This window comes from Ochotona princeps, chromosome 23, assembly GCF_030435755.1.
Source record: "Ochotona princeps isolate mOchPri1 chromosome 23, mOchPri1.hap1, whole genome shotgun sequence".
NCBI classification, from domain to species: Eukaryota; Metazoa; Chordata; class Mammalia; order Lagomorpha; family Ochotonidae; genus Ochotona; species Ochotona princeps.
The window spans coordinates 18,285,769-18,308,639 of NC_080854.1; the positions used below are offsets into that span (position 1 = coordinate 18,285,769).

Below are 22,871 nucleotides of genomic sequence, written 5' to 3' on the forward strand. Positions count from 1 at the left end.
ATTCAAAGTGGAGGCAGCTTCAGGTCCAAATGCTAATATACCAAAATGCTAATGCCTTGATCTTAGACTTTCAGCCTGCAGTACTCTGAGGGCTAGACTTCTATACCCAGTCTTAAGTATTTTTTTGTGAAATGAATGCTTGGACATTATCCGTTAATGTTGGAACAGCATCGGCCCTGGTATGGATCTGACCTTATATCTTGGCATTCCTTAAGCTCTCTTTAACTACCATGCTACAGGAAGCCCACAACCAGAGCTAAGATTTGACTCAACGTCTTCCTTACAGAATCTGGCTTCTTTTCATTTCGCTGTTGACAGTTGGTTCAGAGGTTGCACAAGCTCCCCATGTGAAAGTTAAGAAGTATGCAGAGTTTAGAATATAAAGGAACTGTGGCAGGTAGAGGACCTGGGGGGCATGATGCTCTTTTATGCTAGTTGAAAAAGGTATATTTTAGATTTCAAAGGTTGTATGTGAGGGAAGTCTTAAGGGCAGAAGTAACATGATCAGACTTAGGGGTGTAGGCAGAATGACTGTAGTGTGTTTTCTTCCTTTATGTTTCCTGAGAACCTTGGCATAATTTTCATTTTTATCCTAGGAGTTTTGACTTCTGTGGCCCCCTTGTTCATTAATTGATTTATTCAACTTTAATCTTTCATTGAACACACATTAGATTTTAATTATGAAGACAAAGCTCTGCGAGTCTTACAGAATAGTTCATAGAATAGGCAGATTGCAAAATAATTTGTAATTTAAAAAAAATATTTATTTATTTTGAAAATTGTAGCTGAAGAGAGAGATGTTCCATGTGCTGGCTTCCTCCCACAATGGATACAATAGCCAGTGCTAAGGCAGGATGACACCAGGAGCTTCTTCCAGGACTCCCACCTAGGGGCCAGGGGCCAGGAGCTTGGGTCATCTTCCAGTATTTTTCCCAGGACATTACAGGAAGATGGATCTGAAGTGGAGCATCTGGGACATGAACAGGTGTCAAGATCAGATGCAGGTATTGCAGGTGGTAGCTTGACCTGTTACCCCACAACAGATTTATGCAGATTTATGTTGCTCAAGCCTAGCAGAGGAAAATTGTCTGAGGGAATATGGTTTTTAATATATGAGAAGACTATTATATAAAATGAAGCATGCATACATTATTGCAATTTGCTGAAATGATCTGTGAAAAAAACCTCATATTTAACTAACTCAAGCCAATGGGTCAACATATGAAAAAGAAGTCTTCCAGTGCCCTTAATAATCAGCTAGAGGGTACATCACAAACTGTGAGGGCAAGATGTCTTATTTTTCAGTAGTGAGAGATGCCAATGCATTATATGTTAGAATTAAGATGAAAACCCAAGCAGAATATCATGACTTTATATTGACAGTGTCTGCTATCATCTGATTCATGCACACTTAAACACCCTCATAGCATACAAAGTTAGCTTCTCTTTATCTGGGATGAGATCTTTTCCTTAAAATCTTTGCATTCAATTTTCTCAGTTTTTAAGAGTATGGAAATTAAGCCCCATGAGATGCTACTAAGCAAAGCTTTCAGAATATACTTGCTACAAATTTCCCTTTGAAGAAAGGGGGAACTATTTTTGCTAGTTCAGAGTTCAATTTTTTTTTTTAAAGAAGCAAGTATTTACACACTGAAATGGCCCTCATGGGACTACAGGGAAATCTGTACAAATCTGTGATTTGTTCAAATGGAAGTTCCTCCCATATTATTTGAGATTATAAGATCAAGACTTCAGGCCAGTGAGTTCTGACCACACAGTAATGGGGTAATTTTTTTCATCAGATTCAGACACACAGGAAGCTTCAAGTATGTGTCTTTCACAGCCGTTAGCAGCAGGTTGAGGCTAGCCAAGAGGAATGAGTCATATGACTGTAGACAAAGTCGCCAGTGCTATTTTTCCATTTCACGTGCCTTGTGGAAGGAAAATAGTCGAAAAACAGACCCCTTTGGAATGCTAGCTTTTTCACCCTCCGTATTAGCACTGGTTATACAATGCCAACACTAATTTTCTCTCATTTCAGCTTACTAAAATATGTCAAAACTTCCCTGAAGTTTGAAAAGTCTCAGGTTAATTTCTCCTATATAATTGCAGAGTCAGATTCAATTTCCTTATGGCCTTTGTTTAAAATTATAGCAGTCAAAGGGAAAAAGATGTTCAGTTAACAGAAGGCTTGGGGATGTGTGCTCATGGAGATGTTAAACTGTTCAGCGTTCTTTGCCTTGGTATACTTTTACTTGGTAAGGCAGTTACAATCTCATTTAATTTTCTTGTATGCTTTGCTTTGGTTCAAAATTAACAGTCACATTCCTCAAACTTGGTCAGTCTTTAATCAAACACAAAAGTTTATTGTACTTTCACTTGTTCTTACCCTCTGGCGTGCATGGTTCTGAAGAGCTCAGACTTGGCCCCTGTTCTCAAGGAAATGGTCAAAATGCAATGCTTGGAGAGGATCTATGAGGCAAGAGGTCAAATCCCCTTTGCCACTGGCATGCACCCAGCGTAACACCTCGCATTTATTGAATGTGCATAACCTGGGCCGGAGCTCTGCAGGAATGATCTCACATAAACTTTATGACAGTCTGGGTATTACAATCGTCATTTGAGGATGAGGTTTAGCAGAATGGTAACTTGCCTAAAATCACAAAGCAATACGCACTTTGATGTTTGCCTTGGCTGGGTTATCCCTAGGGTTGGTGGAATTCAGCGACAGAGAGATGCTAAAACACGCAGACTTACAAGATAGGGAGATGGCATGCTAAACTTGGGTCCTAGGCTAGTGCCGCTGGTCTTGTCCTTCTGCAGGCCTGGCTGGTCACCTCTTCCCAGAGAGGATGGCAGGCTGTCAGAGCTTCCAGTGCCAGCGGGAGCACGTGCAGCTCTCCGACTTGCCAGGCACTGACCTAGGAAAGCAACAGGCTCCGCGGGGGTCCCTACAGTGCCTACAGCGCCAGAAAACCCTTGGCTAACGCTCATCCGTGATGGAGGGGAAAAGGGACATCCATGCCCCCTGAGAGTTGACAGGCTGTTCCAGCGGCCTGTGCGGCAAGTGCACGCCAACACAGTTGTTTCTAATACCCCGAGACTCGGGGCCCTTCCCGCGCCCCCCCCTCCTCCCCTGCTCTGCGCGGACCCTCCATTCCGGTCCTCGGGCCCCTCCCAGGCCGGCTTCTAGAAGACGCCCACAGCCAGCAGTGGGCGGCGGGCGCGCGGCGCGGGAGGCTCGGAACGTCACCGACGTGCAGTCGAGCCTCCAGCCCGCCCCCAGCGCGCCTTCCCTCTCGCTCCTTTTTCCGTGACGTTGAGCCGGCCCACGGCAACAGACACTCGCACCCTCAGTCGCGCGCTCCAACCCGCTGTTTCCTCCTGCAGCCCGCCCTGAAGATGGCGGCTCTCAAACTCCTCTCCTTTGGACCGCGGCTCTGCGCCTCCGCCCGAAGCCCCTGGGCCAAGGTAAAATGTGGCAGAGAGCAAGACCACGCGCGGGAATGCATCCCCGCTTCAGCCCGGGAACTGGCACCCGTGGCACGTTGCGTCAGGCACTGGGATGAGCCGCCGCCCCCGGAGATGACTTCCCTTGCGTGGTTCTGCATCTTTGCCGGATGGGGCGAGATGCGGTGAAGGCGCGCTCCGGGCCAGGCTGGAAAGGGCGGGAGGACGCCTGCTCGCCGGCGGCCTTGGCACGCTTCCGCGCCGCTCGGGCGGCGTCCGTCTGGGGAAAAGGGTGCTGGCGGCCCTGACGGGGTGAGGACGCCAGTTTGAGAAGAGAGCGTGAAGGCGGCAGAGGGTCCATGGTCAACCGGGGAGGGCACCCCTGTGGAGGCCCAGACCCCGGAGCGGGTCGGCCTGGGCTGGGCGCGCTCATTGCCAAGGGGGCGGCTGCTGGGCATGCCTCTCCCATCCTCTCCTGCCCTATATGGCAGTGCGGCGCCGCGGCGGTGGGAGAGGGAACCCGGACTGGAGCGCTCGCCCTGGCGTCTGGTTGGCGCGGCGTTGAAGCCGGCTGCCTTCTGGTCTGGCTCTCCAAACTTCGCTGACCAAGGGCGTTAGACGTTTCCGTCTTCCAAGCCTTCTGGGCTCCGGGTTAGGGGCTTTCCTTTGAAAACCTCATTCTGCCCTTTCTGCCAGCTGTCCACTAAGTGGTATCCAGAGAAAATATCCGGATTAGAGTGGATTGTAGTTCCATGTGGTTTTGCCCAATGTGCTGTTCCCGCCTGTGAGCCCAAGTCTAGACTAGTCGGCCAGGTCTAGAAGGGGAGCTTACCTCAGAGAGGCTTAGAGGAGCAAGTAAAACGTGTTCCTTGGCAGCTTATTAAATAATCGTCTTGCCTTGGTAGTATGCCATGGGTATGGAGCAGGCACACCGTGTGTAACTGCTGTTCACACCCCACACCCCCGCAGCATCCAGTCTGCATTCGGTGGTGGGGGGCGATTAGTTCTAGGGAATGACTGGGACGTGGATTGTTTTACTCCTAAAAGCGGTTTAGAAAGTGTTTGGATCCTTGCAGATGGCTTTAGATATATAGGACTAAAACGTTACTAAAAGGGAACTTGACCTTCATTCAGACTGCTGAGGTGCTTAAATTCAGTCATATCAGGACATAGTGATACCCTTGAGCCAAGGTCAGAAGCATTCCTGCTTTTGGCAGATGCGTGTTTGCAGAAGGGTAATTGACTTACTCCTGTAGTCTCACCTTGAGTGTAATCATTAAACCGTTTCCCAAGACCAGCAGCCTTCTTCCTGGATGGATGAGCTATAAATGATGGGTTTTTGGCTACAAAGAACTGCATTTTGTTTTTTTTAATAGCTGAGTAGTATTCCATGGAGTAGATGAACCATAGCTTTCTTATCCAGTCCTCTGTTGATGGGCATTTTGGTTGCTTCCATGTTTTTGCAATTACTGATTGTGCTGCTATGAGCATAGGAGTGCATGTTGGTTTCTCATAAAACAAGTGTTCTGGATATATTCCTAGGAGTGCTATTGCTGGATCATACAGTATGTTGATTTTGAGTTGTTTGAATGTTCTCCATACTGATTTCCATAGAGGCTGTACCAACCTGCAGCCCAACCAGCAGTGGAGTAGGGTTCCCTTTTCCCCGTAACCTCGCCGGAAACCATAATGCTAAGGGAAATGAGCCAATCCCAAAAGGTTAGATATCACATGTTTGCCTTAATTTAAGATGATATGATGTTATGTATAACATGTTATGTATATGTTGTGTATAAACTAAAATTGAAATGTCAATGAGGTGGTCACAGAATGTGGTTAAGAACTCGCATTTATTTTTAACATGTTGGTTACTCATTACTATGTCAATTAATTCCATAATGATGTAAATTTTTGCTGATGGTATGTTGGAGCTTTTAATTGATGGGGATGATACTCTGCTGGCTCTGTCTTCAAATCAGAGAGGGTATACCTAAGAAGCCGTTGAACTTGACTGGACAATAAGATGCTGGACTGTATGTTTGGTATATGCTTGCAACGCGGGAACCACAACTGAACTTGAACTGTGGTTATGCAACAAGGTGGAGGAATCCACCATAGGGGGAGGGTTTGGGGAGGGGTGGGGAGAATCCCAGTACCTATGAAACTGTGTTACATAATACAATGTAATTAATGAATAAATTAAAAAAAAGAATATAAAAAAAATGATGGGTTTTTACCATATCTCCTTGAAAGTTCTAATCAGGGTTTGAGCTCTAGGTTTGGTTGTCACAGGCCCAACTCCTGCTTTCTAGAATGCTGCCCGGGTTGATAGCATTCGGTGCCCTGACTAGATCTTTGTCACTTAAGTCCTCACTTCCGGTTCCTGTTGAACTGTAACATAGATGTGTATCAGTGTTTCCTTCAACCTTACACACTCCCTGGCAGGAGCAGACGTTTAGCAAGTTTAACGCGTGGGGGAAGGAACGCTGTAGGAAGTCTTACAGTAAATCTGAAAGCTTGTCTGCTGTTTGTATCCAACAAGTAAAATGAGATAACTGGTTTTTCAAAAACTTCAACAGTTTATGATATGCAAGCTCGGTGTCACTTCGACTGGAGAACGTATCAGAGTTTCCGGAAGCCTCAAGAGGCAGAAGGCTCTGTCCGCCCCTGGCTGGGGCCGCCTGCTTTTCATTAATTAGCTTCAGATGTGGTTGATGCTGTTGGTCTGAGTGTGGCGCTTTCAGAACAAACTGGTGTAGATAGGAGTTCAACTAGGCCATCTGAGGGCGTCTTCTTCATTGCTACCTTCACGGGAAGCATTCAACATTACTTTGTATTCATAACAAAAATTATTAGTGGGGAAAAATTATAGAACTGCCATTTACAAGGTTATTTGTTTTTCTTCTTTTAAACCATTTGTCTTTTCGTTATATCTCTGTCCAACCCTGGAGCATCCCTAGCTGTTATTCTCCTGGAGTTTACCAGGGAGTTCACCTGTGTGTCATTCTGCACTTAAGACTGTCAGCCTCAGACAGATCTGATGGTAGAGTGGCTTCCCCTTGCCTTGTCTCCCCGCGCCCCCATGTGGTTAATAGCACCTGGATCTACCAGGCGAGAAAGCTGGGATCCTTGGAAAGGTCCTCACTGCCTTTCTCCACTTCTGGTTGATCACCAGTTGTCCTCACACCTCTTTCTAAACTGTCCTTCAGTGCTGTCTCGACTTCTTGTTAGTTGTCTGTTTCTTCCCTGTAACTACCGATTGACAGTTGTGTTTTACTTTTTGTAATTATTTTTCTGACTGTAATCCTTGCTCATTTTGTAAGTTTCATTGTAGCATGGTCCCTGCTTTTTTTAAAAAAACACCAGGCTTTTAAAAAAGGCTGTTTTTGAAAAAGGTATTGGTTTTAACTTTTTAGCTTCAGTATTTAGTATAGTTGGTACAAAATACAGCAAATGAGCAGAAGAAGGAAAGAGTTTCCTCAGCATGTTTCTGATGCAGGCCGCTGTGTTGGAAAAGCTGTTTGTTTAACATTGTAGAATGAAACAAATCCTGTGGTGTATTCTAAGCATCTTATAGCCTGCCTCCCCAGCCCCACCTCATTGAGGTCTGAGTCCACAGGTCCCTGACCTTCAGGTTTTTGTGCTTTTCTGGCATCACCCCCCCACGGCTACAGCTCCCAGGTCTTGAATGTGCCACCCCACCCACACCCCTTCCCCCTTCCCCCCCCACCCCCGCCAGCAGTGTTTTAACCCTTAGTAAACTTCTCAGGCTTTCTCCTCTGCTGGACAGAATGAGCTGCTCCTTCAGCTGTTTCTTCAGAGCACTGAACTCCAGGGTTGGAACAGAACATACACATTTCCTCAAAAACAGGACACCCCCATGGCTGTGTAGACCCACTCAGGTCAGTAATGACACGCGGCCCTTGGTATTTATTTATGGCGTAAGTGCATAACTGGCACTGTTGCCTTCAGTGTTTGGTTCAAGGTGAACATTCCAGTTTTGTTAGACATTGGTCTCCTGCCCGACAGCTGAAACATTTCAGCATGTGGTATCTCCCCTTGACAACGGTATCATATTCTTTGCAGGTCTGTAAGTGTGTGTAACCATCATCTTTTTTTCTCTCTTTTCTATTTTATTTTTAATTTGATACAATTCCATAGACTCTGGGATTTCCTTACCCTCCCCAACTTCCCTCCCCCTGACTGATTTCCCCCATATTATTACAACAGTGTAGTCCTTCATAAGCAATCATAAGTCCATCATTGAGCTATTTAGGTGTATCCTGATGCTGTGGGTCCAGACAATGACAGACAGTCCAGCATCCTATTGTCAAGACATATCCAGCAGTTTCATTGGGAGTCCATCTTTGATTTGGAAGTGGAGATGCATTCTCGATTGTATTTTCACATCTGGATATGATGGTCTCTACTACACAGTTACTGTATGTTCCATTAAATGAGAAGCCGTAATACAAAATCAACAACAGGAATAAAGTTAAAAAATTTACAACACCATAGAGTTAAATAACATGCTACTGAATAACCAGTGTGTTGATGAAGAAATGAAAAAAAAAACCTTCTTCGAGAAAATAATGCTATTATATTTTGAGTCAGTGAACAATTTAATAAGAGCAAAGTCTTTGGGACCCTGCACCCACATAGAAGACTCAGAAGAAACACCTGGCTCCTGGCTTCAGATCAGCTCAGCTCCAGCCATTGCGACCACTTGGGGAGTCAATCAGCAAATGGAAGATCCTCATCTCTACCTCTCCCTCTCTGTAAATCTGCCTTTGCAATAAAAAGAAATAAATATTTAAAAGAAAAAAAAGAGAAAAGAAACTCTCTGAAAAAAATGAAAATAAAAATGTCAACACCTATGAGTTGTAGCAAAAACAGTATTGAAAGGGTTATTGGTCTTAGAATTTGCGTGAAGGGTGCCTTATGTCAGAACATATGGTATTTGTCTTTGTGGGATTGATTTATTTCACTGAGCATAATGGTCTCTAGTTGGGACCATTTTGTTGCAAAAGGTATAATTTCCTTCTTTTTAATGGCTGAGTAGTATTCCACAGATATACCACAGTTTCTTTATCCACTCCTCTCTGTATCCTTCTACGGTAACCGTCTTCACCTGCCTCCATCGACATTGGCCAGCTGCTGTTGGACAGATACTGATGCTGAAGTGAGCCATGTCATTCTGTTAAGGTTTGGATCTGATTTGCGCTGGAAGTTTGGCAGTGCTGAGAGGTGTTGAAATCTTTTTTAATTTTTTCGTAGTGAAAGATGATTAGGTCTTTGTGAACCTTCCTCTTGTAGGGGATGAGTACAATTGCTGGATTCTGGTTAATTCCTGTGATGGTGGGTTGTTATGACAAGAGCAGGCAGGTCTGGTCCTGGCTGCTCTCTGGCTGTCTGTGTGTGGCCATTCCCTTGCTTCTTGCCTCTCAAGTCGTGACACAGTCCTGGGGGCCTTTCCCCTGAGGCTGGAGAGACGGAACTGCTTGTCAATGAAATGTCAACCTCCCAGGCTGTGAGTTATACAAGCTGCTTTTCTGTAAGAAGTAATCAGCCTCAGGTATTTTGTGATAGCAATAGGTGATTTATCTAACTCTAAGGTGATGACATAGATGGCAGTGGCGTGTGCCATTCTGCATCATTAAGATTATTTCACAATAGAAGATGAGTATACTTTGTGGCTTTTCACAGAGAGACCATTTTAAGTGCTTTTTCAGGAAGTTCTGGAATGTTGAATTGCAGAAAGAGACAAATTAAGGTAGAAGGAGTAATGTTGAAAATGACCGGAACGGAAGGAGATTCTGGCTTAGACAGGGGTGAGATAAAATCTAGACTTCAGAGATGAAGATTTTGAAGAGAAGCACAAGGTTGAAGGTAAAAAGGATTTTAAAAAGGGGAAATATTTTAAGTGGCAAAAAGCTGTATCCTGCAAGAATTTTGATTATTTCTTGCATTTCAGTAACCAGTCATTATTCCTGCCCTCAGTTGTAGGAGCAGAAACCAGGAGCAGCACTAAAATGGAGTTCTAAAGGTGGGAGGGTCAAACACCAAGTGAAGTGGTTTATGTGGATATACGCACGTGAGAGGGAAGGAGTCCCCGGGAGACATGGCAAGGCTGCACCTTCCACTATTCTGCATTCTTCTGGGTAGCTCTGCACACTTGAAGGTTATTTATTTTGGTAGCAGCGGTGAAGGTTGCCCCGTAACTGGCGGAGGTTTGGAGCTTGCTGCTACCCGGAACAGACGGCTGAGTTCTGGTGGGCCCCTGAGACCCACACCAATGACAGGCCGAAGCGACCCCTACTTCAGCTTCTGTGTCAAGAGGGGTTTCAAAGCCCCTTGCACCTCTCTTCCTGGCTCTTCTTCCTCTGCAGCCCACTCCTTCAATTCCGGCTGTCTGCTACACAGCAAAGGGAAGCCCGTGGCCGCGGTTTCCTGGAATAAAGGCCATCTAAATTTATTTTATTTATTCGGCTGAGACATTCTTTCCCTGGTGGTCGGGGAATCTTACAGCTGCTACATAGGCCTGTTCTCATCAATGTGTTTATATAAAATCATTTAAAATATTAATTTATTTTCATTTTTATTAAAAATGGCAGATGGACAGAGATCTCCCATTTGCTGATTTACCTGCAACACCAGAGACTGGCCCAGACCAAAGCCAGGAGCGTACGGGTTTCCCACACAGGCAGGCGAGATCCAACCACTTGACTCGTTGCCTGCAGCTGCTGAGGAGTGCGTTAATAGAAGCTGGATTGGAAGTAGAAGTGGTGTTAGAGCCCTGGTACTTCCATATGGGATGCTGGTGTTCCCAATGGCAGCTTGCCTGCTGTTCCGCAGTGCTCGCAACAGTATTGAAAATGTATTCAAAGGGAGAAGTCAGCTTATGAACATCCAAAGGCTCTCTTTGGAATCCAGTTATCTAGGAGAAAAAAAGTAAATGTTGTCAGAGAAATACTTTTCTCTAGCTGCCTAGTATTAGAAGGTGTTGGCAAGGCACAGATGCTTTTTTTTAAAGGATTTATTGATTTTCATTGGAAAGTCAGGTAACAGAGAGGAAGAGAGACAGAGAGGAAGATATTCCATCCATTCATTCACTCCTAAAGTGACCACAGACCCAGATCTGAGCCAGTCCAAAGCCAGAAGCCAGGAGCCTCTTCCAGGTCTCCCATGCAGGTGCAGGGTCCCATGACTTTGGGCTGTCCTCAACTGCTTTCCCAGGCCGCAAGCAGGGAGCTGGATGGGAAGTGGGACTGCCGGGATTAGAACCGGCGACCATATGGGACCCTGGGACATGCAGGGTGAGGACTTTAGCCACTAGGCGACCGCACCGGATCCTGCAGAGATATTTCTTTACTTAGAGTCTGGGAGTATGGGTCATGAAGGTGACCTTGGGAGGAAAGCTGGCTAAGAGAACAAACGCATAGGTTACTTTTAGGTGCTTGGGTCTTGATGACCAGCTATGGCTCAAGTGGCCCTAGGCTTCCTGCTGCTGTTTGGTTTCTTTTCTGGGTTTAGGCTGCTGCCTTTCCATGCAGTCTTGATCTGGTAGATGATTTGGTTGGATTTGGTATCCATGTATTGTTCTAGGATGTTTCCCCAACTTTATAAGTCTTCATTTACTCAGGCTATCAAACTTTTACTTTCTAAGATTAAATATGTGGTTGTGCATGTTTATTTAAGAAAAGATGTTTCCTTGCTGGAAGAAGAGGAAAGCTCTTTGTCCTTCAGGTCCTTCCGTTTCTCTCTCTGCCTGTGCTTATTTGCCACGGTTTAGACACTGTGGCCAAACCTCCCCACTGAACTTGGCCAAGGTTGAAATTTAAAGGGACAGAAATCATTCGTGTAATTGCTCCCTTTTCAATGTTTGGTTGACATGTTCTGTGGAAGGGGATTTTCGAGGAAGAAAAGAAAGGTGGGGTTGCATGTGTGCCGTTCCTTTGAGCAGGGCCAGTTGTGTGTGTCTGGCATACTGTCTCGGGCAGAGCATGTGAGCCTCGGGTGGGGCTCGTTAAGGTGGCATGTGTCAGAATTCCTATGCCATTCCTGTCTGCTCTCTGTAGGTGGGCTATAAAATGAGAATATAGGTAAGGCAAAGTTGAGTAGGAGTGATGGAATGCACTTTCTTCCTGTTGCTGCATTGTGGGTAAAACACAAAAAGGGACACAGTTGACAGTTGCTCATGAGTGTTCCCTAGGCAATTGATTTGACATCAAACACTAGCCTGGGATAAAGCTAGCTTCCTCGTAAACAGTAGTCTGCCACTTCAAGTGTGATGGGGAGACGAATTGTTTTGTGTCCTGTTCTTTAGTTTTCCATTTAGGAGACATTTTCTGGCTAATACTGGCTGACAGACTCAATGAAATAGACGTTTGTAGCTTTAACCACATTGTATTTACTCTCCTAGACGGCAGCCAGTCATCCTATGTTAATGCTAACTCTACCGTAGTAAATAGCAGAGAACTTGGCACATGGTCAGTTCTCAGGTATTGAATGGACGGTGAGGTTACTGTCAGAGATTGATACTTCATGCCATGGTGAGTGTCAGTTTGAACTTTGGGTGGCTATCCCTTTTGTAATAGGAAACACTGATTCTAAAGGGCCTCTGGTGATTGTGTATGGGTGGAGAATGCCCATCCCTCTTCTAAGAATGAGTCAGTTGAAGCCCCACTCTTTTGAAGTTGGGATAATGCTGTGAACACAAAGAATAAAATGGTGATTACCAAGAATTGGGGCATGGGGCAGTTGAAAAGGTATTGTACAAAGGACACAGTATTTCTGATAGAAGGAATAAATTCAAGAAATCCATGTGTCGCAGTGACTGCAGGTACTGACACTTACTGAATATGAGAAAATCGTTGAGTAGATCTTCAGTGTACTCACCATAAAACAATAGTAAGTCAGGTAACAAATATGTTAAATAGCTTGATCCAGTTATTCCACAATAATCAAAACATCGTATTGTACACTATGTCATCAGTCTGGAAAAAGACAAGGATAGTGAAATGATCAAAAAGCGAATAGGTCACTGTATATGCAAGGTAAATGCGTGTCTTCAAATGATTATTCACTGTCTGTTTTTTCATATTTGTCAGGGTTGTGTTTGCTACTTTTCCACCAGTAGTCATCGCCATACCAGATTTTACACAGATGCAGTAGAAGCTGTGAAAGACATCCCTGATGGAGCAACAGTTCTGGTTGGTGGTGAGTACTAACATGGCTTTCCTTTTTATGGTAATATCCTTAAAGCAGAGAAAACATAGTGGCAAAGCTCAGATCAGAAACACCAATTATTTTATCTAGTCTTCCTTACTTTTTAAGAAAGATTTATTTTCCATTTAGAGTCAGATTTACACACACACACACACACAGAAAGTTTCCATCTGCTGGTTCACTGGTTCACTCCCCCGGTGGTCTCAGTGGTCAGCACTGAGCTGATCCATAGCAAGCAGTCAGGAACTGCTTCTTGGTCTCCCACTTGGGTACAGGGCCCCAACTCCTCGGACCATCTCCCACTACTTTCCCAGGCCAGAGGCAGGAGCTGGAGTGGGAATGGAGCAGCCATAGCTCGAACTGGTACCCATTTGGGATGCTGGTGCTGCAGGCAGAATGTCAGGCTGCCATGCCACTATGCTGATCTCTGATATACTCTTTATTTAGTTACTATTCTTATTTGTAGTTATTTGTTACACATTGTTATTTCTGATTTTATTACAACATTTTGTTTCTGAGAGTTGCATTGATCTCATCGATCTGATCACTCCATTTTATAATCTTTCAGTGATGGAGCGCTCATAATCATTTCTCTGTTGTTACAAGATTCATATTGTGTTGCTCATTGGTAGTAGCTTTGAGACCTGCTGCCTGATACACATCTACCTTGTTGCCTGGAGCAGGTGTTGAGCATAGCCATGAGGGTGGCTGAGTCACGCTTCCGGGTACCTGAGTTTGCTTTCCTTTGTGAACTTCGAACTCTGCCTTACTGTCAGTAGAGGCTTTGGAAACTAGCCGGGATGTCTCAAGTGACTGTGTTCCCTGAGACCTGGATGGCATCCGTGGGTCCTGGCTCTAGCCCTGCTCCATCCCATCCTTGGCTGCCGTAGGCAGCAGTGGAGCGAACCAGTAGGCAGGAACACATGTTCTCTCTTTGTGCTCACATTCTGTCCGTGTCTCTCAAAAAAAATAAAAAGAAAAAAAAGAAAACAAAGTTAAGAAAATAATAATTAAAACCAGAATAATTACACAAAAACACAGCTTGCTGCCAGATTCTTATAAATGAGATCAAGGCTTATTTTTAGAATCACTCTATTTGTCCATTCAGTCATTCAACCGATGAGTCACTGACTGTTCATCTTAGTTCTAGTAGTATTTGAGGAATTGTAGAAGATGTAAAGAAAGGTCACTAGCTGAAATTTCCAGTTCTGCAAAGTCTACTCGGGTAAAATTTAAGACAGAAATATTTGAAAACATAACTTGAAATGATCAAGTGTTAAGGAGACTTCTTATCTGATATGTGGCTAAGGGCATCCGAGCAATGTGTAGCCATGCAAACTGATTGTACTTGGCTTCACACATGTGATTCAAAGACTTGATAGTGACATCTGGTGCTTTGTAATGATGCACAAGACTTGGCTTCAGCTATTAGGCCGTTTGCCGAGTTGGTGAGATAGATCTGTGTATTTTGCTTGCTAGATGTGGTAATATTCTTTGTAGTTTTTTTTCTTTCCTATTAAAAAAGAATACCACCTGCGTTTTCACACGTTGTCTCCCTGTCGGCTCGTTCCAGGCTTTGGGCTCTGTGGAATTCCAGAGAATCTTATAGGAGCGTTACTGAAGACTGGAGTGAAAGGGTTAACCGCAGTCAGCAACAATGCCGGGTGAGTGTGCCTCTTCAGTGCACTGGCTTGGAAGAAATGGCAGTTCTTGATCGTGTCTGAGAGCTCATCAGTTCAGTGGAGATTTCCCCTTCTTGTATGAGTCATGTGTCCATGCAGCCAAAGATAGTGCAGGACAAGGTCATGGGTGGAGGTTGCATCTACTTCAGTATTTGTGGTATCATCGTTCATCGTTAGAAGTAATGTAGATTTGCTTCATCTCCGATAAAGATGTCAATTAGGATCTTAAAGTACAATCGTATATATTAATCTGATATGCTTTTATTTTTTGTTTAAAATTATTGCCAAAGCTAGAACATATATTTTAAAATGGAATCACATTAAAATTGTATTTCTTTTTAAATACATATTTGAAAGGCAGAGTTAAAGGCAAAGAGAGGGGGAAAGACACATACAAACAGAGAAAGCGAGTGAGAGAGAGAATGAGAAAGGACTTCCATCGCTGGTTCACTTCCCAAATGGCCTTAACTGCTCGGGCTGAGCCAAGCCAAAAACAGGAGCTCTATCCACATCTGCCACAGGAGTCCAAGGGTCCAGGGACCAGGGCCACCCTTGGCTGCTTGCTCAGGCAGATCAGGAGGGAACTGGATTAGTTGTGGAGTAGTCAGTACTTACATTGGTGCTTACATGGGATGCTGGTGTCTCAGGTGGCAGCTTAATCCATTGCACCACAACACTGGCCCCATATTTTTAAAATTTAGAGATCTTCTTTTATTTCTTTGTTATGCAGATCATATTTATTTTTAAAAAATATTTATTTCTTCATTTTACTTGAAAGTCAGAAGGAGAGACAGAGAGAGAGATCTTCCATCCATTGCTTCACTTTTCCAAAAGGCCTCAATGGCCAGATCTGAGTTGATCCAAAGCCAGGAGCTAGGAGCTTCTCCTGGCTCTTTCATTTGGGTCAAGGGGCCCAAGGCTTTGGGTCATGCTCTGCTGTTTTCCCACGCCATTAGCAGGGAGCTAGATCAGAAGTGGAGCAGCTAGGACTACAACTAGTGTCTATATGGGATGCTGGCACTGCAGGCAGAGGGTTACCTTGCTATGCTCCTGCACCTACCCTTAGGTCTTTATTTATTTATTTATTTATTTATTAAAGATTTATTTTTATTACAAAGTCAGATATACAGAGGAGGAGGAGAGAGAGAGGAAGATCTTCACTCCGCTGTTTCATTCCCCAAGTGAGCTGCAATGGGCCGATGCACGCCGATCCGATGCCAGGAACCAGGAACCTCTTCCAGGTCTCCCACGCGGGTGCAGGGTCCCAATGCATTGGGCCGTCCTCAACTGCTTTCCCAGGCCACAAGCAGGGAGCTGGATGGGAAGTGGAGCTGCCAGGATTAGAACCGGCGCCCATATGGGATCCCGGGGCGTTCAAGGCGAGTACTTTAGCCGCTAGGCCACGCCGCCGGGCCTTGGTCTTTATAAATCAAGATGGACATCTGTTTGAAATCTGTTTATTTGTGGCTATGTCATTATGTGAGCTGATACATAAAGAATATCATTAGTCGTACATATGCCGCTACTTCCAAAGGAAGCAGCCAGCACTTAGGACAATGGGTTTGCATATCAAAGTGGTCAGCAAGAAGCCATTATTTAATAATACCATGCACCATAATGTACATTTAGCTATGCTGGGAAAGATGATCTGTACACCAAGTGCAGAATCACCTGCTTTCTTTATTGACCTTGTCCCTTTCTGAATTCTTTTAGAGCTTTTATACTGAATCGGCAGAGACTGTATACTGCAGTGTGTTCCTGCTCTTTGGATCACATACCTGTCCTGTCAGTTACACTAGGGTCACGTGCCCTTCTGTGTTTAGTCTGTGAGTCTGAGTCACAGTGTTATAGTTGGACGGGACTGTTGAGCTCGTTGGTTCCAGTTCCTCATTTACCTAAGGAGCGTCTTCCTTATAAAAAGAGATGTAGCTTGTTCAGCATAATAATGTGTTGTGTCTTAAACACTTTTCCTGCCCTTAGATCTGATTTTGTACTTACTGTAAGTATTTTTTTTAAAGATCTATTTATTTGAAACTCAGAATTACAGAAAATGCAGGGAAAATGGATACACACAGAGAGACAGGTGTGTCTACTGGCTGGCAGTTCAGGTAGCTGCAGCAGCCAAGTCTGGGCCAGGCCAGCTTCATCTGGATTGCTTACCTGGCAGGGGTTCACACACTTGGCCCCTCCTCCCCTGCCCTTCCCAGGCCATCGGCAGGGAGCTGGATTGAATGTAAACTGCACCCATGGGGGATGTTGGCATCACAAGCAGCACCTTTGCCCCGTGTGCCTCAATGTCAGCCCCACTTTTTTCTTTTTTTAAATATTTATTTGAAAGGGAGAGACAGATCTTTCATCTGCTAGTTCACTTCCCACATGGGTGCAGTGGCTAGAGCTGGGCCTGGCTGAATCCAGGAGCCAGGATCACCACCTGATCTCCCATGGAGCTGGCAGGAGCCAAGACCTGTGAGCTGTCCTCTAATGTTTTCCCAGACACATTAGCAGGGAGCTGTACTTGAAGCAGAGTAGATGGGTCTCAAAGGAGAGCTCCTATGAGATGTTGATGTTGCAGGCAATGGCTTAGCCTGCTGAGGTGTAACACCGGCCCCTATAAAGGCTTTCAATGTTCTATACTGTATTTAAATTTTCAGGTCTCTCCATAAATGTCATAGATCAGTGTATAGTAATGTGCTTACTAGTAACAGCGTACATTCTGAGAAACTCATCATCAGGCTGCTTCATTGTTGCGTGAACACTGTACATGACATTGACATAAACTAAAGTGGGCATGACACCACTCAACAAGGTTGTCTTATGGGACCACCATGGGGTGTGTGGTCTGGTAAAGCGTGACTATTCTTTTTTTTTTTTTTTTTAAGGATTTATTTATTTTATTACAGCCAAATATACACAGAGGAGGAGAGACAGAGAGGAAGATCTTCCGTCCTATGATTCACTCCCCAAGTGAGCCGCAATGGGCCGAGGCTCGCCGATCCGAAGCCGGGAACCTGGAACCTCTTCCGGGTCTCCCACGTGGGTGCAGGGTCCCAATGCATTGGGCCGTCCTCGACTGCTTTTCCAGGCCACAAGCAGGGAGCTGGATGGGAAGTGGAGCTGCCGGGATTAGAACCGGCGCCCATATGGGATCCCGGGGCTTTCAAGGTGAGGACTTTAGCCACTAGGCCACACCGCCGGGCCCAAGCGTGACTATTCTTGATGTTGAGTAAGTGTTGATGTCTGACCTCACTGATCACAAAGAAGACCTTTGCAAACCCTCACTGGCAGTTCATTCTCTTGCAAAGAAAGGAGTAAATTCTAGAACTCTGTAGGAATTAGAGTCTTGTTTAGGCCATTGAAGCTAAATTAATAAGGCAGATAAGGGAGATGTGTCCTCACAGGAGAACTACTGACATGGAGAAAACTTGAAGTTAGATATAATAACTCTTTTCTCTCCCATATAAAGGCTCTTTTCTTTGGAAGGGTGTGCTTACATTGGAAGTGTTTCCAAAGTGCCTGAGGATCAGTTTTTATTTGTTAATTTATAATGATTGGTAAGAGCTATTATGATACACCACTTGTCTTGCTATGAAATATGGGTTAATGAGATAAATTTCGCTTTGGGATCACACAGTTGAATTAATACTTTGTGATGGGCTCATCAAGAAGGTTGGAACAACTAAGAATGCACTTTTCATTGATTTTTGAAGGACGTTGGTAAGTTAGAAACCAGAGTTTCATGATAAACTGCACATCAGCCTATTAAATCCACAGCCAACGGGGGAGTAAGTGTACTATGTTGGTCATGCTCATTTTCTAATGACTAGATTACACTGCTACAAAGGTGGGTAGTAGGTGACTCCAAGTGCAGTCCCACTTCTGTGAAGGCTAATAAATACTAATTGGTAAAATGCATTTGTCTCTACTGGTGGCTGGTCCTGCTGTAGTAGTCAGGTATAGGAGTATTTTTTTTCCCTTGGGACCTAGTGGGTAGTTTGTCACTAAATAAAATGACTGGTTCTACACCAGTGACTCGAATGTGGAGGAAATGGCAAGGAGGCTCTTTGCTCTGGTTTTGTCTGTTCTGTCGAGGCACCTGCAGCTCAGAAGGACTTGGTGCCCACAGGCTACTTTGATCGATTAAGAGCATTGCCTGAGATTGGGCTATTTTCTTTGAGACAGTGAGTTTTGTTTCAGAATGTGTATCTGAATTTATGTGCCCAACTTGTGAAAGATCTTATTAATCTCAGTAAGTGTCATAAATTAACCTTACATTCAAATATAGTATTTTCTTTGGCTGCCTTTGATATTATAAGAGTGAATAGAAACTGCATAATTGACAGCTAAGTATGTCTAAAATGAGAAGTAGATAAAAAAGAAATATAGGTAGATAAATTATTATAACTTCATTTAAAAAAATTATTTATTTGAAAGGCAGAGTTAGAGATAGGGAGGGAGAGACAGAGAGGAAGGCTTTCCATCCATTGATTCACTCCCTGAATGGCTAGCGGCTGGGGATCGGCCAGACTGGAGCCAGGGACCAGGAGCTTCTTCCAGGTCTCCCATGTTTGTGCAGGGGCCTCCACACTTGGACCACCCTTCACTGCTTTACCCAGGCCCACGAGCAAGGAGCTGATAGGAAGTGGAACTGCCGGGACTCTGCTGGCACCCACATACCAGCATCACAGACAACAGCTTTACCTGCTAGTCCACAATATTGACCCTGGAACTTGATGTTTGCTGGAGTTTTATTTTTTTCAAAAATTGTCAATTAGTGAGATTTTAGCAAATGGAAGGATTTATACAACATTGATGTCTTGTGTACCACACCTGTTTGTTTTACATTCCTGTTGTTCTTTAATGAATTCTTGGCTATAGACTTAACAAATAAAACAGTTACAGCATGCTTATTGTGCTGTAGGACAAGATCAAAATTCTATTGAAAAAATGGATGGCGTTCTGCTGGCATTGTTCAGTGGCCTGTTAAACCACTGCCTGCAACTCCAGCATCCCATATGAGCATGAGTTAGAGTCCAGCTGTCTCTAGTGTGCTTGGCAAAGCATCAGAAGATAGCCCAAGTGCTTAGACCCCTGCTGCTCACGCTGAAGGTTCACATGAAGCACCTGCCCCCAGGCCCAGCCTGCTAGGGAGTGAACCAGCAGGTGGAAGATCTCTGTATTGGTAAATTGGCCTATCACATAAATACTTAAGTCTTTTTAAAAAGCTACAAGATAGTGTAATAAATGTTTCTGTATTAGAAACGTGTTTCTTTTCTTTATTTTGTTTATATTGTGTACTCTTAAAGGTAAGGATCTTGCTTAACACATTTTTAAAAAGGATATATTTATTTCAAAGGCAGAGATCTAGAGAGGGGGTGGTGGTGGTGGTGGTAGAGAGAGATTGAGATACAATCCATCCATTGATTCACTCCCCCAATAGCTGTAATGGCCAGGACTGGGCCAGCCTGAAACCAGGAACAAGGAGTTTCATCAGGGTCTCCCACCCAGTTGCTTTGGTCCCAAGTATTTGGGCCATCTTCTGCTGCCTTCCCAGGCAGAGAGCAGTGAGCTGGTTTGGAAATGGGGCAACAGGAACTTGAACTTGCGTTGCTATGAGATGCCAGTGTTACAGGCTATGGTTTAACTCACTGTATCACAATCCCGGCTCTTTACCCACTTTTACTATGAAAATAATATAATGGACATGCATATTTGTTCCATTTGTGAGTTGGAAAGTATATGACAAGAAACACACTCTTTTTATAAGCTGGTGCCACTCTTTGTATCTGGGTTGGTTGTGTTGTTGTGTTAAGCATCTTGTGTGCTATCTACCTTTCCATGCTAGCTTTCTATTCTGAGGACAAAGCAAAAGCCAAATATGCAAGAAGTCCCACAGCCAAGATCAACAAATACAGATAGGTCAACCTCAGATCCTGCCAAGTCTGAATGCTGAATGGATTGAAAAAGCAAACAGAGATACCTGAGAAGAAATGGTTTGAAAAATTACCAACTTGATGACCGACCAGCTATATTCTAGTTGCTCAAAAGGACATGCACTCTTAGAGGGAGCTTCAGATATTTAAAGCTCTAGAAAGCAAATGGACTGTGCCCACTTTGGTGGAAGATTTTGTTGATGAAGTTAGTAAGACTCCAGAGGATCTCAGTGGTACTCTGACAGAGGAGTGGTCATGGAGTTTACTGAAGGAATCTACCCTCTTTGAGGGAAAGAACCAGAAGTGATAAATAGAGCAGCACAGTCTCCACCAGTCCTAGCACTGAGGGACGAAGAGTGGAAACTCTTACTGATATCTGGAAGATAGTTCTAGGGAGAGGGCTCTTTACTCATCAGGAAAAGAGCTGGAAGAATAGGAAGCCTGGAGTCACTGTCCCTTTTCCCTTGACCCCAGGTTTTCTGATGATGCTCCCATTGGCTGAACCCAACCATAAATAGGCTGAACCCAGTTTGATGCCAGCCGCCGGAAGAGCCTTTGCTTCAGCCATGCCAGGCCCAGATCTGGCTGGAGTTTGAAGAGTGGATCCAGAGAGGAAGACTAAAAATACCCACCCCAGCAACTTGGTAGTTTGTATTTAAAAGGAGCTGGTGAGGAGGGGTAAAGTGAAATTGAGCAATACATTCATTTAACATTTGTTCAACAAATATTTGTGGGTGGCTGGCATTGCGGTGCAACTGGCTAATCCTCCCCTTGCAAGTGCCAGGATCCTGGACGCTGATCCACTTGCCATCCAGCTTTCTGTGTGGGGCCTAGGAAAGCAGCAGAGAATGGCTTAAGTCATTGGGTCCCTTCACCTGTGTGGGAGACCCGGAAGGAACTTCTGGCTTCTAGTTTCAGATCAGCTCAGCTCTGGTCATTGCGGCTGTTTGGGGAGTGAGCCAGCAGATGGAAGATCTTTCTTTTTCTCCTTTCTGTAGTTATGCCTTTTCAGTAAAAGTAAATCTTAAAAAAAAAAAGCCTAAATATTTGTGTACTAATCTCCATGTACTGTAGTCATCTGCAAGTCCCGGGGGGCATAGCAGTGAACATGGACCTCAGATTTTAGTAGCCAGATGCAGACTATAAATAGTCAACTTATCATATCAGTATAGTGTCCAGTATGTTGGAAAGTCACATGTGTCATGGGAAACAGAAAAGAAAAGGGGAGATTGTGAGTCTGAAAGTGAAGGGTTGGGTTTTGGGATTCAGTAGGGTGATCCAGAAGGAGATCTGTTAGGCCTGAAGAAAGTCGGGGAGTGACTGCAGCTATCAGGGGAGAGCATGTCTCAGAGAAAGGCTAGGGTGCCCACAGTGGAATCTGCTTGGGGCATTGGAGACACACCTTGAGGAGGCCCGCAGAAGCAGAGAAGCAAGCCGAGAACAGAGTGGCATGAATGAAGCTGGAGATGCGAGATGGTGCCTGAGTGCATGGCGCCTTATCGGCTGCTCTAGAGATCCTGGCTTTTGCTCTAAATCAGTGTGTACCTTTGCAGGGCATGGAACAGAACAGTGACATGTTTTACTTTATGTCCACAGAGCTTCCTTCGGAGGACATGCTGTACAAACAGTAGCAAGAGCAGGGAACATCAGTGACCAGGCCAGGGATGGGTATAGGGTACCGAGGGGGCAATGAGAAGTGGCCTCCTGCTGCAGGGGCTTTCAAGGTAGTCGTACTGTCCCATAAATTGGATGCGGAGTGTGAGAGAAGTGAGAGGTCACTCTGCTAGTGTTATCCTGAGCATCTGTAAGCTTGGCGGGGAGGTGGAAAGGTTGCAAGAAGAGAAGATTTGGAGAACTAGAATCGTTAACCTCAAGGACTGGGGGCTCATCAAGTAGGAGTAGATTACAGGAAAACAAAAACAACAAACCTAGAAGGTCTTGGGACTACCAGCAAACATTTGGGTGGTGTGAAAATAAGAAATCTATGAATTTTATAAAATTTAAAAAAAAAATCTTTAGTGATTTGGAGACCTCTTGTGGACTAAAAGTATATTGTTAGCCTACATGGAATTCTACCCATATCTCAAAAGCACACCCTGAGAATCATGTTGTTCAGGTTATTTTTTTTTAACACTTGAAAATAAATCACAAGGCTTTCTTTCATAACCATGGCAGTAGAGAAAGGTTGCAAGACTCAATATCTGGAGGGCTAAGACTATAAAAAAGGTCTAGTAGAAAATGGACAGTTTCTGTGACCTGGACCACTTTCCTGCGCGCATCGTCAGGATGCCCTGGGGAGCTATGAGGCTTGTAGGCGAGAAGTTGAGCCTTAGAAGGGACTCTTATGGGCATGAAGTGTATTTAGATGGGAGAGAGTGAAGGTGGAAAAAGGGTTTGGTTAGAAGACCTGTCGAACACTCTTCAAACAAGGTGCCCTGCCTCTTTGCACGTCAAAGGGATGTCATGCGTAACTTCCCCCACCTCTTCTTCTGTTGTATTCCATTGCCAAGTTTCAGAGTGCGTCTGCAGCTCCCAACAGGATGGGGAGCAAATCTTAGGAATGAATGATTTCCTGTAAATA

At 44.5% G+C, this 22,871-nt stretch overlaps 1 protein-coding gene across 1 annotated transcript in view; it reads left to right on the forward strand.

Moving 5' to 3' along the window:
• Window positions 1-3,313: 3,313 nt before the first annotated feature.
• Window positions 3,314-22,871, forward strand: part of OXCT1 (3-oxoacid CoA-transferase 1) — a 130,345-nt gene continuing 110,787 nt past the window's right edge. Inside the window, exons 1-3 of the mRNA XM_004583674.3 lie at window positions 3,314-3,471; window positions 12,561-12,669; window positions 14,252-14,342. Of these exons, the coding sequence (XP_004583731.2) occupies window positions 3,403-3,471; window positions 12,561-12,669; window positions 14,252-14,342 (269 nt within the window). The 5' untranslated portion in view covers window positions 3,314-3,402. The remainder of the gene's footprint in view (window positions 3,472-12,560; window positions 12,670-14,251; window positions 14,343-22,871) is intronic.